We start from the raw sequence: 18,742 nt of genomic DNA, 5'->3' as shown, positions 1-18,742 counted from the left end.
ATATATATGGGTCTTGTTTTTGTATCCATTCAGCAAGCCTGTGTCTTTTGGTTGGAGCAATTAACCCTTTCAAGTTTAAGGTAATCATCGATATGTATGTCCCTATGACCATTTTCTTAATTGTTTTGGGTTTGTTTTTGTAGGTCCTTTTCTTCTCTTGTGTTTCCCACTTAGAGAAGTTCCTTTAGCATTTGTTGTAGAGCTGGTTTGGTGGTGCTGAATTCTCTTAGCTTTTGCTTGCCTGTAAAGATTTTGATTTCTCCATCAAATCTGAATCAGATCCTTGCTGGGTAGAGTAATCTTGGTTGTAGGTGCTTCCCTTTCATCACTTAAGTATATCATGCCACTCCCTTTTGCCTTGTAGAGTTTCTGCTGAGAAATCAGCTGTTAACCTTATGGGAGTTCCCTTGTATGTTGTCGTTTTTTTCCTTGCTGCTTTCAATAATTTTTCTTTATCTTTAATTTTTGCCAATTTTTTTTTTTTTTTTTTTGTGGTATGCGGGCCTCCCTCTGTTGTGCCCTCTCCCGTTGCGGAGCACAGGCCCCGGACGTGCAGGCTCAGCGGCCATGGCTCACGGGCCCAGCCGCCCCGCGGCACGTGGGATCCTCCCAGACCGGGGCGCGAACCCGGTTCCCCTGCATCGGCAGGCGGACGCGCAACCACTGCGCCACCAGGGAAGCCCTAATTTTTGCCAATTTGATTACTATGTGTCTCGGCGTGTTTCTCCTTGGGTTTATCCTGTATGGGACTCTCTGCGCTTCCCGGACTTGGGTGACTATTTCCTTTCCCGTGTTAGGGAAGTTTTCTGTTTGTTTGTTTTTTAATTCTTCTAGTTGTTTGTTCTTTAATTCTTCTAGGTCTTTGTTAAACGTTTCTTGCATCTTCTCGATCTTTGCCTCCATTCTTTTCCTGAAGTCCTGGATCATCTTCACTATCATTATTCTGAATTCTTTTTCTGGAAGGTTGCCTATCTCCACTTCATTTAGTTGTTTTTCTGGGGTTTTATTTTATTCCTTCATCTGGTACATAGCCCTCTGCCTTTTCATCTTGTCTATCTTTCTATGAATGTGGTTTTTGTTCCACAGGTTGCAGGGCTGTAGTTCTTCTTGCTTCTCGGGTCTTGTACATCTTTTGGTAATTTTTTTTCTAGGTAGTTTAGAGCTACCTAGAAAATAGGAAGGCAGTTCCTGCTTTTTCGTAGCCCTAGTCCTCAAGCACTGCTTCTAAATCTGAGATTCCCATCTTGCTTAGAGTACTTCATCCCAGTACCCTGCAATGCTTGAATTTTAGGATCAGCCCCATCTGTGGTTGGTGTACAGAAAGACTTGTGTCAGAATACGAACTTCCATGTCCAGAAGCTCTTTAATCATTATCTGTTGAAGGTGGCTATTTAATCTGGGGGAGACACTTAGCTTTAGGAATATTGGCGGGAGATGCTCATAATCCTAGAGTTTGGGGGTTTGCTTTGTTTTCACTTTCAATGTTTTATTTTGTGTTCTAACATGCTAACATTTGAGCCTTGTTAATTTTTTTTTTGGGGGGGGCTGCACTGTGCGGCATTGTGGGATCTCAGTTCCTGGACCAGGGATCAAACCCATGCCGCCTGCATTGGAAGCATAGATTCTTAACCACTGGACCGCCAGGGAAGTCCCGAGCCTTGTTAATTTTTTTAAAAAGCTTTGAGATATACACAAAAACAATAATCTTCGGCATTATGAAGACAAACATTCAATATAAGTTAAAATAGCAATGATGTTACTTTTCATCTATCAGTCTCACTAAAATTAAAATAATACTACCATACATTAATACTATATGATTCCATTTTTATAACTCAGAAAACCAAGCAAAACTAATCTAAGCTATCAGAAGTCAGGATGGTGGTTGCTCCTGGCGGCGGGCAGTGAGTGGAAGCACAAAAGGGACTTCTAGCGTGCTGGTAATGTCCTGTTCCTTGATCTGGGTGCTGGATACATAGGTGTGTTCAGGTTGTGAGGTTTATGTATATGACATGTGTACTTTTCTATATACTTCAATAAAATGATTTTAAAAACAGAACTATACAGGATAGAGAAAGACATAGATTAATGAACTGGTTTATATTCTATCAGATGGAAAGTCACCTAAAAAAGTGTCAATTTGGCAAAAACTATTACAACTTAAAATGTTCATACCCTTTCCACCAGGCATTCTTATTTCTAGGAACTTATCCTTTAAAAACATGCCCACAGGGGGCTTCCTGGTGGCACAGTAGTTAATAATCTGCCTGCCAATGCAGGGGACACGGTTCAAGCCCTGATCCGGGAAGATTCCCACATGCTGCAGAACAACTAAGCCCGTGAGCCACAAGTACTGAGCCCACGCACCACAACTACTGAAGCCTGTGTGCCTAGAGCCTATGCTCTGCAACAAGAGAAGCCACCACAATGAGAAGCCCGCGCACCGCAACGAAGACCCAACACAGCCAAAAACAAACAAAACAAGACGCCCACAAATACACAATGTTATATACTAGAATGTTCTTTGTAGCAATATTTTTAACAGCTAAAAAATAAATCTAGCTTCCATCACATAAGGATATAATAAATAAGTCTGTAACACTGATGAGGTCCCTTAGCAAACCATACTAGCACCCTGATCTCAGACTTCCAGACTCCAGAACTGTGAGCAATAAATTTATGCTGTTTACTGGGGAAAAAAAGAAGGGGGGGGTGGAATCTAAAGGTTCATCCACCAATCAGAAAACAGTTAACTAACATATAGTACACATACACTATGCAATGAATCAAATGAGTAAAGCAGATCCAATATGCACTGACATGAAAAGATGTCCTAGATACATTAAGTGAGAAAAGAAAACAGTTAATAGTATATTTAGCATGAGCTTATTTTGGTTTAAAACTATTACCATTAATAAACTATGTGAATACTATAAAATTCTTAGAGGAGAACATAGGCAGACACTCTCTGACATAAATTGCAGCAAGATCTTTTTTTGATCCACCTCCTACAGCAATGAAAATAAACATAAACAATGAAAATATGAAAATAAACTAATTAAACTTAAAAGCTTCTGCACAGCAAAGGAAAACAGAACTATACAGGATAGAGAAAGACATAGATTAATGAACTGGTTTATATTCTATCAGATGGAAAGTCACCTAAAAAAGTGTCAATTTGGCAAAAACTATTACAACTTAAAATGTTCATACCCTTTCCACCAGGCATTCTTATTTCTAGGAACTTATCCTTTAAAAACATGCCCACAGGGGGCTTCCTGGTGGCACAGTAGTTAATAATCTGCCTGCCAATGCAGGGGACACGGTTCAAGCCCTGATCCGGGAAGATTCCCACATGCTGCAGAACAACTAAGCCCGTGAGCCACAAGTACTGAGCCCACGCACCACAACTACTGAAGCCTGTGTGCCTAGAGCCTATGCTCTGCAACAAGAGAAGCCACCACAATGAGAAGCCCGCGCACCGCAACGAAGACCCAACACAGCCAAAAACAAACAAAACAAGACGCCCACAAATACACAATGTTATATACTAGAATGTTCTTTGTAGCAATATTTTTAACAGCTAAAAAATAAATCTAGCTTCCATCACATAAGGATATAATAAATAAGTCTGTAACACTGATGAGGTCCCTTAGCAAACCATACTAGCACCCTGATCTCAGACTTCCAGACTCCAGAACTGTGAGCAATAAATTTATGCTGTTTACTGGGGAAAAAAAGAAGGGGGGGGTGGAATCTAAAGGTTCATCCACCAATCAGAAAACAGTTAACTAACATATAGTACACATACACTATGCAATGAATCAAATGAGTAAAGCAGATCCAATATGCACTGACATGAAAAGATGTCCTAGATACATTAAGTGAGAAAAGAAAACAGTTAATAGTATATTTAGCATGAGCTTATTTTGGTTTAAAACTATTACCATTAATAAACTATGTGAATACTATAAAATTCTTAGAGGAGAACATAGGCAGACACTCTCTGACATAAATTGCAGCAAGATCTTTTTTTGATCCACCTCCTACAGCAATGAAAATAAACATAAACAATGAAAATATGAAAATAAACTAATTAAACTTAAAAGCTTCTGCACAGCAAAGGAAACCATAAACAGAATGAAAAGACAACCCACAGAATGGGAGAAAATATTTACAAACAGAATGACCGACAAGAAATTAATCTTTAAAATATACAAACAGCTCATACAGCTCAACAGCAAACAAAACAAAACAACCCCAATCACAAAATGGGCGTTAAATCTAAATAGACACTTCTCCAAAGAAGACATCGAGATGCCCAAAAAGCACATGAAAAGCTCAACATCACTAATTACTAGAGAAATGCAAATTAAAACTACAATGAGATCACCTGACACCAGTAAGAATGGCCACCATCAAAAAATCTACAAACAATAAATGTTGGAGAGAGTGTGTAGAAAAGGGAATTCTACACTGTTGGTGGGAATGTAAATTGGTCCAACCATTATGGAGAACAGTATGGAAGTTCCTTAAAAAACTAAAAATAGAGCTACCATATGACCCAGCAATCCCACTCCTGGGCATATATCCAGAGAAAATGATAATTTGAAAAGATACATGCACCCCAGTGTTCACTACAGCACTATTTACAATAGCTAAGACATGGAAGCAACCTAAATGTCCATCAACAGAGGAATGGATAAAGAAGATGCGGTGTGTGTATATATATATATAATGGAATGTTATTCAGCCATAAAAAAGAATGAAATAATGTCATTTGCAGCAACATGGATGGACCTAGAGATTGTCATACTGAGTGAAGTCAGTCAGACAGAGAAAGACAAATATCATATGATATTGCTTATATGTGCAATTTAAAAAATGATACAAATGAAGTTGTTTACAAAACAGAAATAAAGTCACAGATGTATAAAACAAACTTATGGTTACCAGGGGGCGGGAAAGAAGGGAGAGGGATAAATTGGGAGATTGGGATTGACATACACACACTACTACATATAAAATAGATAACTAACAAGGACCTACTGTATAGGACAGGGAACTCTTCTCAATGCTCTGTAATGACCTATCTGGGAAAAGAATCTAAAAAGAGTGGATATATGTATATGTATAACTGATTAACTCTGCTGTACAGCAGAAACTAATGCAACATTTTAAATCAACTATACTCTAATAAAAGTTTTAAAAAAAGAATTATTAATGTGATTCTACTGCTAGAGTGAAAGTTAGGAACATAGAAATAAATAATTTTTAAAAGGAAAAAAAATACTATGTGAACATGTATAGAAAAAATTAAGATTATGCACCACACTGTCTTTTAGTGGGTTGCTGGAAATGTTCATTTTCTACATTATTTCTGATGTTTGAATTATGATAATGAACAAGTATTACCTTTATAAGCAGAAAAGAGTAATAATGGAATAAAGTGAACTGGTTTATGTTTTATTGGAATTTCTAGGATACTTTCATGACTGAACTCATCTTTAAAAGATGCTATCTTTACTCTGCTGATCAAAATAATATGAAATCTGCTCTTAATTGATAAAAATAAACTAACATAATAAAAATATCCTCAATGGCTCCCTATTGCCTATAAAGTCCAATTTTTTTTAGACTAGAATACACAGTCATTACTCAGTCAATAAATACACACTGAGCATATATATATTTGTTCTTGTGCTAACCAAAATAAGATATGGTCTCTGGCTACAAAGAGCTTGCACAGGAAGACAGTTGTGTAAATAAACTACAATAACAAATTAAAGTTATATAAGTATATGCTGATAAAGCAGGTGCACAAAAGAAAAAGTAGTGAATTCTATCTGAAAGTGAAACTGCTATGTTTACTTCCCTGCAAAATGCATGTGTTGAAATCCTAACCCCCAGTGTGATGGTATTAGGAGGTAGGGGCCTTTGGAAGGTGATTAGGGCAGGAGGGTGGAGCCCTCATGAATGGGATTAGTGCCCTTATATAAGAGACCCCAAAGAGCTCCTTCATGCCTTCTGCCACATGAAGACACTGGGGAAGATGGCAGTATATGAACCAGGAAGCAGGCCCTCACTAGACAAAGAATCTGTCAGCACCTTGATTTTGGACTTCCCAGCCTCCAGAACTATGAGAAATATATGTTTGTTGCTTAAACCAACAAACCTATTGTATTTTTGTTACAGCAGCCCAAATAGACTAAGACAGATACTGTTTAAGAATGGTATATTAAAGATGACACTCTTGAATCAAGAATTAAAGGATGAGTAGTTCATCAGACAATATAAGGAAGGAATGCCAGGAGTAGAAAATGATTTCTTACTTTATAATTGTCTATACATATTTTAATGTAGAAAATAGCATTTTATAGTCCAAATAAGAAAATTGGTCTAATTTGAGTTTATAAATTTTATATATCTATGAACAATTTTTATATTATGCACATACATATATATACTTGTTCTATTAAAATAATATATGAGATTTCTAAAATATGAAAGCTTTCCTTTTAAATTAATTTTATTTTATTATTAGTAATTTTTTGGCCACGCCATGTGGCTTGCGGAATCTTAGTTCCCCAACCAGGGATTGAACCTGGGCCCTTGGCAGTGAAAGTGCCGAGTCCTAACCACAGGACCACCAGGGAATTCCCTACAATAATTTTAAATGCTTCTTATTTCTGGGAGTGATGGTCAATCTAAAATAATGTGGGGGGAAAAAGGATTATATAAAATTAAACTGTTAGCTAAAAACAGATTTCTAATGACTTCAAATTAAACATATAATTAATTGACTGCTTCAATTGACTGATTAATAAGCAAATCACTAGTGTTTTTTAGAAGGTTGCAAAGTAGAACTTAAAAATTAATCACTATTTTAAAGTGTAGTATTTACAATTATAGAAATAAAATCCATTCATTCCTGAGTTTGGGTAAATATGTATCAAGACTATTTTTAAGACTATAAACATGCTGGGAGTTCCCTGGTGGCCTAGTGGTTGGGATTCTGGGCTTTCACTGACGTGGCCTGGGTTCAGTCCCTGGTCAGGGAACTGAGATCCTGCAAGCCACGTGATGCGGCCAAAAAAAGGACTATAAACATGCTTTTTATCTATTAAACTTGGGTTTTAGTGGCAAGTACATATTCTTCCCGATTGGGGATTTTATTTTATTATTTATTTATTTATTTTTCTTTTTTCTTTTTTCTTACAGTTTTATTGAGATATAATTGACACACTCGATTGGGGATTTTCATCGGAACTTTCTCTCTAGTGTCTTAAGGCAATTACCATACTGCAAACCAATAAGAGTCAAAAATGAATATAAGAACAACTTATTTATCCAGAACCATAATTAAGCTATTTCAGATACTTTCTGTCAGGCACCAAAATGGTCTTTTCATTTTAGTGATTTCTGATAGCAATCTAAAACTAATTACAACCTTCCCTGTCTTCTTAAACAAAGAACATAATTATAAGCTTTCTTAGCATTTAAACCTAAGTCCTCTCCAATATCAGATATAGGGATGTCTTAGGTGTTAAATGAAGTAATGAATATAAAAATTTTTGCAGAGTACCTGGCACCTATAAATGCTCAATAAATGTTTAACAAACTTTATTATTACCAAACTTCTATGACTCCTCTGTATTAATTTTCTATCCTATCAGGCTTTTGGCTGTCATTTCCATCATACACGTTTCTAAAAGACCATTCAAATTTTGCAAATTTTAATCTGCTACCGAGTGAGAAATCTGATAATTAGGCTAGATAGTAATATGTCTAAAACCCCAAATTACTCAGGCTTGAAATCAAGGTTGAGTACATGGACTTTGCAACTTCTACTTTTGCTATGTGAAAGCCATATTACCTCCTGATAATATTGCATACAGTTGAAGTTTCTGAATAAGTGATCTCTCCATAATAAAGTGCTATGTTGCAACCTTTTACAGACAATGGAAACCAAATGAAAGGAAAATATTATATATGTTCCAAACCTTACAAAGACTTAGCCATGTTTTAGGCCAAACACAGGTCTATATTTTTCAGTTGACATTTACCAAGAAAAAATTTTGTAGCACAAGTGCATTTATTTTTCTTCAGAAACTGAAGATTTCAAAGACCATTATTCCATTTATTCCTGACTTAAAAAACCAACACAATGCAATATGATTGTGCTTCATTATCCATTCTTTCCTTCTCTTAGTTATTTGAACCCTCTGTGCTTTAGCTGGGCACAAAGGTTGTCCACCTACACTACTTTCTGAGCTTTCCTTACACCTGGGCATAGAAAGTGACTACACTCTGGCCAATGAGTTCTTTGTACCTTCCAAGTCATGTCCTTAAAAGGAAGCTATTTGTTCTTCATTCCTCTTTCTTCTTCCCTCAGCCTGGAACTTGAACCTGCAGGTAACGAAGCACCTTCAACAATTCAAACAAGGGCACCATCCTAGGGGATGGCAGAACAAGATAAAAAGCAGCACCTGGGCCCCTGAACCACCCTGAGGAAGATAACTAACCTATCCTAGGGATTGCCTTCTAACTGGACTTTTACTGGACAAAAACACCAACTTTTATCTTGGTTAGACCTCTGTCATAGCAGCTGATCCAATACCTAAACTAATAAACTCATTTTACAGGAGAGGAAACTAAGGTTCAGGGATAAAGCAATGCACCCCAAAATACCCTGCCAGTTTGGTGGTACAGTCCAGATTCTAACTGAGCTACAGATGTCTCACTTCAAAGCCCACACACTTTCTACTATCCTACATTGCCTCTTACGCAAAGAAATGGGAGCCTGAGCACCTGTTGCAAACTACAGGGACTGCAAGATTTTTTTTTCTTTTTTGTAAATAGGGGAACATTGTAATGTAGTTCCTGTGAATAGCTTCCACTTGCACTACAGCCCAGTAACGACCCTCATAAGCCTCGGACTTGACTGCCCAGCCAGGGTAGTCCCTTGTTCTAAGGGAGTTGGAGCTTTACTCTGGGAAAGCTATAATCAGAAGCTACCAAGTATTTACGAAAAAGTCAGCACTATATATAAGTACTTAAGAAATTCATATACTCACTTTTAAAGAATTAATCTGGCTGAGATAATAAGGAGAAACTGGAGCAGAAAGAGATTACAGAAAAAATATGTCAGCTCATTATAACAGACAAGAAATAAGGTAAAAAAAAAGGGCATTAGGGTGGTGGCAATGGGGAAGGGCTGAAGAGATAGATAAGACAAAAGAATATTTGAAAGAAACGAATTTAAGAGGCTTGAGAATAAAGAATAAAATGTCTGAAACAGCTGCTGTTTGGAATTCAACTTCTAGAAATTTGTCCTAAGGCAATATATGCACATGTACAGTCATAATTACAAGAACAACCACTGCAGCACTGTAATAGAAAAAGAAACAAAACAGAAGGACCTTAAATGCCCATTCATGGAGCACTTTCACTTTTCATTTTATACACTTCTACAGATTTTCCTTAAGCATGTATTCAAATGTCTCTTTTGTCTTTTAAAAAAAAAGAATCAGAGAATCAAAAAGCATCACTGAATAAGCTAGCTGAAGTTTGATATGAATCCGCAATCACTTTTCTATACCTCAGAATATTCTGGTTTTGGTAAAGTCAAAGGAGTAATAGCGTCTGAAGAATTCAGTGCCATAATCTTCAAGTTGGTGACTCATTCATTCATTCATTCATTCATTCAACAAATGTTAGAGTACTGCTACCCTCATCGGGGCCATGGTCAGTGCAACCAGAGAGCAGTGGTTTGTGACAAAGTAAGTTCAGAAATTGGACTAAGCAGGGGGGTGAGGGATGAGTAAAACAGGTGAGGGAGATTAAGAGGTACAAACTTTCAGTTATAAAATAAGTCATACAGATGTAATGTACAGCATAGGGAATATAGTCAATAATATTGTAATAACTTTGCATGGTGACAGGTAGTAACTAAACTTACAGTGGTGATCATTTTGTAATGTACAAAAATACCAAACCACTATGTTGTACACCTGAAACTATTATATTATAAGTCAATTATACTTCAATAAAAATGAAAAAAGAGGACCTCCCTGATGGCACAGTGGTTAAGAATTCGCCTGCCAATGCAGGGCACACGGGTTCGAGCCCTGGTCCGGGAAGATGCCACATGCCGTGGAGCAACTAAGCCCACGTGCCACAACTACTGAGCCTGTGCTCTAGAGCCCAAGAGCCACAACTACTGAGCCCATGTGCCACAACTACTGAAGCCCACATGCCTAGAGCCCATGCTCCACAACAACAGAAGCCACTGCAATGAGAAGCCCGTGCAACAGAGTAGCAACAGAGTAGCCCCCGCTCGCTGCAACTAGAGAAAGCCCATAAGCAGCAACAAAGACCCAACGCAGCCAAAAATAAATAAATAAATAATTATTTTTTTATAAAAGAAAAAGAAAAAAGAAAGAAACTGGGACTAAGCATTAGAAACTCCTATAACAACTGGATACCTTTATGGTTGTTTAATAAAAAAAAAATTGGGCTTGTATATTGTATGTCCATGAGTATGTGTGTGTGTATTGTCACTTCATTTTCCTATAAATTCATTTTTATTATATTTTACAAAAGTATTGGTCTGTGATGAATTGTAAATTGGGGGAAAAAAACAATCCAACTGGTTCTTCACCACAGTCAGTTGGAGAAATACTATTAAAGTGCTTAATATCTTGCTGGGCCCTGAAAAATTCTATTTTGGGGAAACAGCAGTGAATCACTACAGAAGGTACATACTCAACTGAAATTATAATAGCAAGGAGACAACAGAATAAATTAAAAACAAGATATATACAGAAAATAATAAGTGCACTGAGGGAAATGATCAGGGAAATAAGACAGAGACTGGGTGGAAAGTACTACTTTGGACAGCATAGCTGGTCAGAAGGTCCCAAGTTAAGCAATGATTTGGATATAGGCGGACGTGTGGGTAATTGGTAACAAAAAAGAAGCAAGTGGAAAAGAAGGGAAGCAGAGTGAATGAGGATGTTACCATCAGAAGGAAAAAGGACAGTATTTTAGAGTTGAAGGATATGTTTATTCAGTGTCCCACATGGGATCCTGAGGTGAGAGACTGTTGCTAGCAACTCACTCACTCTCTCAGAATCCGACCAAGGAGGCCACTTAGTAGTTTAAAGCAAAATGTATAAATTTACTATTTGTTTGAGGTCACAGACTCTTGTCCTAGTCCTCAACACCCTTACCTACATGATGGGAGCGTTAGAAAGGAAGTACATGTTTAAATCTCACAGATTTCAATGCCATCCTGCTCCTTTTCAGTTAACATTTTGCTGCCATTATTGATCAGAAGAATGAGTTGTAATACAGAAAAAATTAATCCAGTCTACTTTAGTAAAAAATCACAAATATTTGTCCCTACTCCTTTTACCAAAGTACTCATTATCACATCATACTACTAAGGCACCACATTTCAGATGACCATTCTGTAGACTTCAAACAAGTAACCTTCCCAGATTTTCTGCCTGAATCAACAGAGATATAAATACAGTTGACCCTTGAACAACAGTTATGAACTACGCAGGTCCACTTATACTCGGTTTTTTTTTCAGTAGCAAATACTGCAGTACTATGTGATCCTCGGTTGGTTGAATCCGAGGATATGAGGATATGGAGGAACCGTGGATACATAGAGTCAACTATAAATTAAATTACAGGAGGATTTTCTACTGTGCAGAGCGTTGGTGTTGTTCAAAGGTCAACTGTACAGTCAAGATATGTAAGGTTACAGAATAGAATACTGGTAACAACAGGAAAAGATACTTCTGTCTATTTGCTTGAAACAAAGAAATTTACAAACATTTTTTAAAACTCTCTAAAAAAAAACTATGTTCGTTGATTAGTAAATAGAAAAATTCTAATACCTACTGTTAAAATTTTTAAAAATCAAATAGCTATGAATATAACTATTTCACTCATAAAGAAACTCATTTGTGTAACGAACATATTGGTAAATGCAAAGAAAACACTCTGGAAGGATGTACAACAAACTTCATTAGAGATTACTCCTGGTAATGGGAAATAAGATCGTGAAAAGAGGAAGAAAGGGGCAACTTTAGACTATATACTCATTTGAATTATTTATAATAAGCATGTTTTCAACTACTGCTTCAATAACACAAACATTTAAAGAAATTTCCAGAATGTTAGACTTTGCTTTGATTCTATTACCTGCTCTAACATACCACCTGATTGACTCCCTGTTCATCTACTTTCTGAACACTGTTGGTTCTTGTTATTCATAATAGTTATGCTCTATAGTCACCATGAACACTGAATTAGCAGACACTGAACTGCTGTGCCTAAAGGAAATACAGCGCTAGGTTCCTGTGAGTCTCTGGTAACGTTTTCATCAATGGATCCAATATATAACCTTGTTTAACGACATCTTATTCAATATATACACTTGATTCATAAACACTGAACTCACAGCTACCAGCGCTATTACTCATGCCTGAGTAAGCTTATCTAACACACATATTTTCTCCACAAGGCACATCACAGCTTTCTTATATAATACTTCGGAACACTAGACAACAGTTCAGCACTACATTTGGGGCCAGTTTTAACAGCGAAATTTTTAAAAAAGCACAGAAGTGCAAAACACATGACACTAAACAGACTGTGAAAAGGACACTTGTTTACAGTATAAGAGTTGAAACAAGAAGGCAGAATATCTTTTTGTTTGACCTCAGCTGGGAATGCACACATCAGTGACTCTGATTTTTTGCTACTCTGCATCTGTCCACAAATCAGTGTGAAAGTGCTGCGTGTATTAATTTTGGGGTTACAAACAAATTTTAGCGCGTAGGTGAATTCACAAATATAGAATCAGTGAATAACAAGGATTGACTGTATCTTAAATACAAGCTTTCTAAGTCAGTTCCGTTATCTACAGATGGAAGAATAAACTAGATAAATTCTAAGGCTACTTAATACTCAAAACTTTGAATATGTTAAAAATATTCAATTTTACCTACTTAGTAATAATGTAGTTATTTGCTATAAACCTCTGAAAAAATCTATTTGGCCTATACAGTGTTTAAAATAATTTTTAAGCCAACATTTCAAAATCATAAGACTTCATATAAAACTCCAGATTTCTACCTTTTCTTGAAAAACATCAGCCTTTTAGCTAGTGGTAGCTAACACTGTATTTCATACAATTTAAGAAGCCAATGATTATAAGATCTACCATTTTTAAAATATATTGCCAAGAAAAAAGAAATACCACCAATTATAATTACAAGATGCAACCTGATTTCAGAGATGTTTAAATGCTAAAGTGCATTACAGAACTGTTAAAATATGGCATGTATAGCACTTACTATGTGCCAGCTATGTTCTAAAATTCTTTATACTTTTTAATTTATTTAATCTTCACCAAAATCCTATTGATAGGCACTATTACTATCCACATTTTAGAGATAAGGAAACAGAGGCACAGTGGGTGACTTGTCCAAGTTCACAAGAACTAGTATGTGGTGGGACGGGATTCAAAGCCATTAAATTGGCTCTCTGCAACAACTGGCTGAAGCTGAGCACTAGCTACACTCTCAAGGCAGGATATGCAGGCTCCAGTTTCATCCCAGACCTCTGCTCTCCTCTAACCCGACCTGCTTCACTGAACAATGATGTTACCCAACTGACAGTGTTGGGATTTGAGTTTGTGATTCTTGCATTAAGCAACAGAATACTACATATTAACAAAAAACATTTCTAAAGAGAAAAAATATGTATGAGTAAAATTTAACCCAGAGTTAATTTTATTTAAAAGGATCAGAAAGGGGTGATAAGAAGGAAAAACTTAAGAGACAGCAGTATTTCAACTAATTCATACTATGCTAACTAGGTATTAGAGTTAATCAGAGATAAATACAATGATGAATTAGATATGGATCCTGTTATCAAGGATAACAGTCTATTAGACTGTTTTATATAGTCTATTAGAAGACTATTAGAAGAGGATATAGTGTAATTAAGAAAAGCAACTGGGACTTCCCTGGTGGCACAGCGGTTAAGAATCCGCCTGCCAATGCAGGGGACAGGGGTTCAATCCCTGGTCCGGGAAGATCCCACATGCCGCGGAGCAACTAAGCCCGTGTGCCGCAACTACGGCGCCTCCGTGCTGCAACTACTGAAGCCCACGCGCTTAGAGCCCGTACTCTGCAACAAGAGAAGCCACCACAATCAAAAGCTGGTGCACCACAACACAGAGTAGCCCCCACTCACCACAGCTAGAGAAAGCCCCCGCGCAGCAACCAAGACCCAACACAGTCAAAAATAATAATAATAAATAAAATACACAACACACACACACACACACACACACACACACACACGCAACTAAAAATCTGATATCTTAAATAATTTCTAATAAAGCAGCTGTATGTTTTAACATGCAAAGATCTCTAAGACATACCAATCAATGACAAAGATAAGCTGTAGAACACTATAAACAGTGTATCATTTGTGAAAAAGAGAGATAAATATGCTCATACAAATATATAATTATATCCTGCATGATTATTCCAGACCTTTATGGTCTGGAAAGATTTATACCAAACTAAGAATAGTGTTTATTTCAGGAAAGAGAACTGAAATTGGAGATGGTAGTCAAAGAAGACTTAAACTTTACTAGTATTGTTTGCCATTTTGTGTAATAAAATAAAAAGCTAATTAGTAAACTAATATGTATAACCTCATGCAGGTGATTATGTTTCAGGACTCTTGTTTTCAGTAATTGCCATGTGAGATTCACAATTCCACTTATTAAGAAAAATATGAAAAGAACAAAAAATTCCATTAATAATTGATAAATTGGGCATAATCAGAATTACCACCTTATAATCCGAATTTAATGTTTGTTTTGCTTACTAATAGTGTCATTTATTTTTATTCAGTAATACACAAAGGAGACCAAAAAAGAAGCAATGGGAATAGGAGTGACTAGGAAAGAAAAACCTGAGATGAGGAATGTGAAACTAAAAAACCCCTGAGAAGTAAAAGGGGAAAAAAAGAAGATGGCATAAAACTAGGATGGTGAGCCACATTTAAAGGACACTGACATAATGTAGTTTGCAATATTTTCTCACAATTCCTAATAGAAATCCATATTTTTTTAGTATTCAGTAACTATTTAACTGACATGCAAAAATGAAAGTCAAGAATGTCAATTTAAAAAAACTCAATTCAACCATTTAATCATTTACTCAACAAATATTTATCAAGCACCTAATACCAACTTATTTGATATAACTTTGCCTTCATGAAGCTTAAAACATAGTTATAACTTTTTTGGAGAAAACTTCCCCAACCATGACTATAGGACTAATATAATTCATGCTAATCAACAGTCAATTCATTTATATTGTTTTAATGGAATAAATAAAATTACTGTTTTCAAATACAAAAAAGAGCTAGAAATTTGGTTTAACTCAAACTCTACTACTGAGAAGATTTTCCAAAAAGAAAAAAAAGCAAAAGCCAGACTTATCTTCAGATGACCTAAATTATTACAATCTAAAAAAAAAAAAAGTAGGAACATTACAAACAGTGTCTCTGCAGATAAATCCATAAACCTAACACAATCTATTTCCATTACAATTAACAAATAAGTCAGCTGACATAATACACTGCATTTATTCTCCATGCTTTCTCTCAGAAATGAACTATGTTTCCCAAAAGCACACCCTTTTAAGCAAGGAATCATAATGAAACTTCTCTACCAAATAACAAATGCTAGCATCTCAAAGTCTAACACTACCGAAATTTTCAAATTAAAGGTGACTAACTTTTTATACAAAGAATGTTTATGGCATTTCTGCCTGAGGTATAAAAATGTAAGCATGTCTTTTCTATGATACCTACAACACAAAAATCAGACAGAACAGTATAAATAATAAGATAAATGTATAAAAAGAGAAACAAATTTATATAAGAAATTCTTACATTCTCTCCTAAAAGATAATTCAGAAATGATTACAATTACTTCTCAAGCCATAAAGCATCAGGAATTACTTTGACTTTTAGATAGCCAAACGGGCAACACTTCATGAACTCCATAAAACTGATGATAATGAAGGACTTCTAAAATGTAGCATTCCTTTAAAAAAATATATCATTTAGGACAGTAGTAACCAAAATGTGTTCCTCAGAACACTAGACCTACAAGGTTTCCTGGAGGAAAAAATGTATATCATCAATTAGATTTGGCAAACACAACTTACTTTATATCTCCATCTTGAAAACATTTGAAAACATAACACCGTGCCTGTTTAATAAACCTTGTATACGTATCAGGTTTTTTGTTTTGTTTTTGACCATCACTCAGTAACACACTTCTTTAGTAACAAAACCCTTTCAAGTACATCTACTCACTTTCTTTGGGACATGCTTAGGTATGCAAATTTTAAATGAGACAAATAATCTATATATAATAAACCTTCAAAAGAGCCATGTAGGGACTTCCTGGTGGCACAGTGGTTAAGAATCCACCTGCCAATGCAGGGGACACGGCTTCGAGCCCTGGTCCAGGAAGATCCCACATGCCGCGGAACAACTAAGCCTGTGCGCCACAACTACTGAGCCTGCGCTCTAGAGCCCGTGAGCCACAACTACTGAGCCCGCGTGCCTAGAGCCCGTGCTCTGCAACAAGAGAAGCCACCGCAACGAGAAGCCCGCACAGCACCATGAAGAGTAGCCCCCGCTCATTGCAGCTAGAGAAAGCCCACACGCAGCAACGAAGACCCAACGCAGCCAAAAATAAATAAATAAATAAATAAATTTATCAAAAAAAAAAAAGCCATGTAGTTTTCAATAGACACTACTTAAAAAGAATATAAGAGACATCTTTGGTTGGGTATAGAAGTGATCAAAACACAAATTATTATTAAGGCTTTCTCTGACATTGTTATTGTAAGAGAGCTAAGAGAGAAAACACATACCAGTTACTACACTGACCTGGTTATTAATGTAGAATATGAAACATGAATCCAGATACAGGAGTTTCAGGCTACACATTTATAGTAACGTGGTATCTAATGTGCTTGACTAAACCAAAACTATGTCTAAATTTAAGTGCACATTCCTTAATAACAATTTTTATTAAAAGAAACTACAGCTGTGTCCATATTGTTAGCTCTTTGCTTTTTAAGCCAGCTGACCAAAGTCTGATCGAAAAAGAGATGCCTTAACAGTAGAGTAATTCTGCATATCTTTTCTGGACTTTTGCAACTTTCATGCCTTGGGACACATTTGAGAAGAGAATGTGTCTCCACGATTTATCACCGAATGCAGTTAACACTTTTCTTGGAATTTGCAAGAAACTCGCTTTATAAAAAAGATATTAGTTGGAAGGTAGATGGAAAATTAAGCACGTCTGAGCACTCAAAAGAATGAGTAGGATTTTTACTATAATTAGTGTTTATTTGGACCTAGCAAAGTATGCCAAGGCTAAGGAGGCTTGAATCATCAGAAATCAGTGCCTTTCTCTACTAAAGTAAAAAAGAGAAATCAAATTTAAAAGTATTTGACTCTAAAACAGGAAAGGTTTAATGTGAATGAAATTCTAGACTTAAAAGTATTCCAAACTTTATAGAATTATTGACTATCATATGATACAAACACAAATATTTACTATTTTGTTTCTAAAGAACATCTTAATACCAGTCCAAAGTTACTCTTAACTAAGTATGAAAAGCTAGGTACTATGCGAGCAATAATACAACTCACACATTTAGAAGGCACTTTAGTTAAGAAAAAGCAGGAAAGCAGTCAAAGCACGGCAAACCTGAAAAATCCTTTAAGTAAAAAGTTTGATGTAATGAACTTCAATCATTCCAGAACTTTGATTCCTACAGTCTTTAAAAAGTATTGTTTCAGCACCTAGTAATTGGTAAGCTGCTATGATTACAGATCTGTGATTTCTTTCATAATACCATAATTAATTCATTTAACAAATATTTATTTAGTATTACTATGGAAAAACAAAGATTAAAATATCTACGGGGACTTCTCTGGTGGCACAGTGGTTAAGAATTCGCCCGCCAGTGCAGGGGACACGGGTTCGAGCCCTGGTCCAGGAAGATCCCACATGTCGCGGAGCAACTAGGTCCATGCGCCACAACTACTGAGCCCGCGTGCCACAGCTACTGAAGCCCATGGGCCTAGAGCCCGTGCTCCGCAACAAGAGGAGCCACCGCAATGAGAAGCCCGCGCACCACCATGAAGAGTAGCCCCTGCTCACCACAACTAGAGAAAGCCCGCACGCAGCAACGAAGACCCAATGCAGCCAAAAATTAATTAATTAAAAATAAAAATAAAAAATATATGAACACTGCCCAAAATACGCTTGAGTCCAGAAGAGATGGCACAGATTTAAAGGGCAGAAAATGGTAAAGAGCCTAAGAAATGCACAATCTACTTAAATTGTGAAGATTGCTCAGGGGGGAAAGAAGTAAGGGGTGCAAATCAGGGAAGGGATCGATGATGGATTTAAAGGAGAAGTAGAATTTAGACAATGAAAAGAGGCTTTCCACTGGAAAGAGATGAGAATAGCAAAAAAGATGGAAAACCACCATGAAAATAATTGAATTTTGCAGGAATGGCCAAACCTACAAAATACTAGCTGATAATGCAGAAGTCAGATATTCTAAGCTCTGGCAACTGGAATATCCAGGTCACTTCAAATCAC

General features: G+C 36.4%; 1 protein-coding gene across 3 annotated transcripts in view; it reads right to left on the bottom strand.

Moving 5' to 3' along the window:
- Positions 1–18,742, bottom strand: part of USO1 (USO1 vesicle transport factor) — a 91,097-nt gene that overhangs the window by 69,216 nt on the left and 3,139 nt on the right. The window contains exon 1 of one of the 3 annotated variants that reach the window (XM_055086030.1): positions 8,333–8,359. The exons of the other annotated variants lie outside the window; for them this stretch is intronic. Within the exon in view, the coding sequence (XP_054942005.1) occupies positions 8,333–8,344 (12 nt within the window). The 5' untranslated portion in view covers positions 8,345–8,359. Of the gene's footprint in view, positions 1–8,332; positions 8,360–18,742 lie in introns of those variants that run through there. 3 annotated transcript variants of the gene reach the window in all.

The sequence above is a fragment of the Physeter macrocephalus genome, chromosome 7 (assembly GCF_002837175.3).
Source record: "Physeter macrocephalus isolate SW-GA chromosome 7, ASM283717v5, whole genome shotgun sequence".
In the NCBI taxonomy this organism is placed as follows: Eukaryota; Metazoa; Chordata; class Mammalia; order Artiodactyla; family Physeteridae; genus Physeter; species Physeter macrocephalus.
This window is presented reverse-complemented; position numbering and strand designations above follow the sequence as displayed.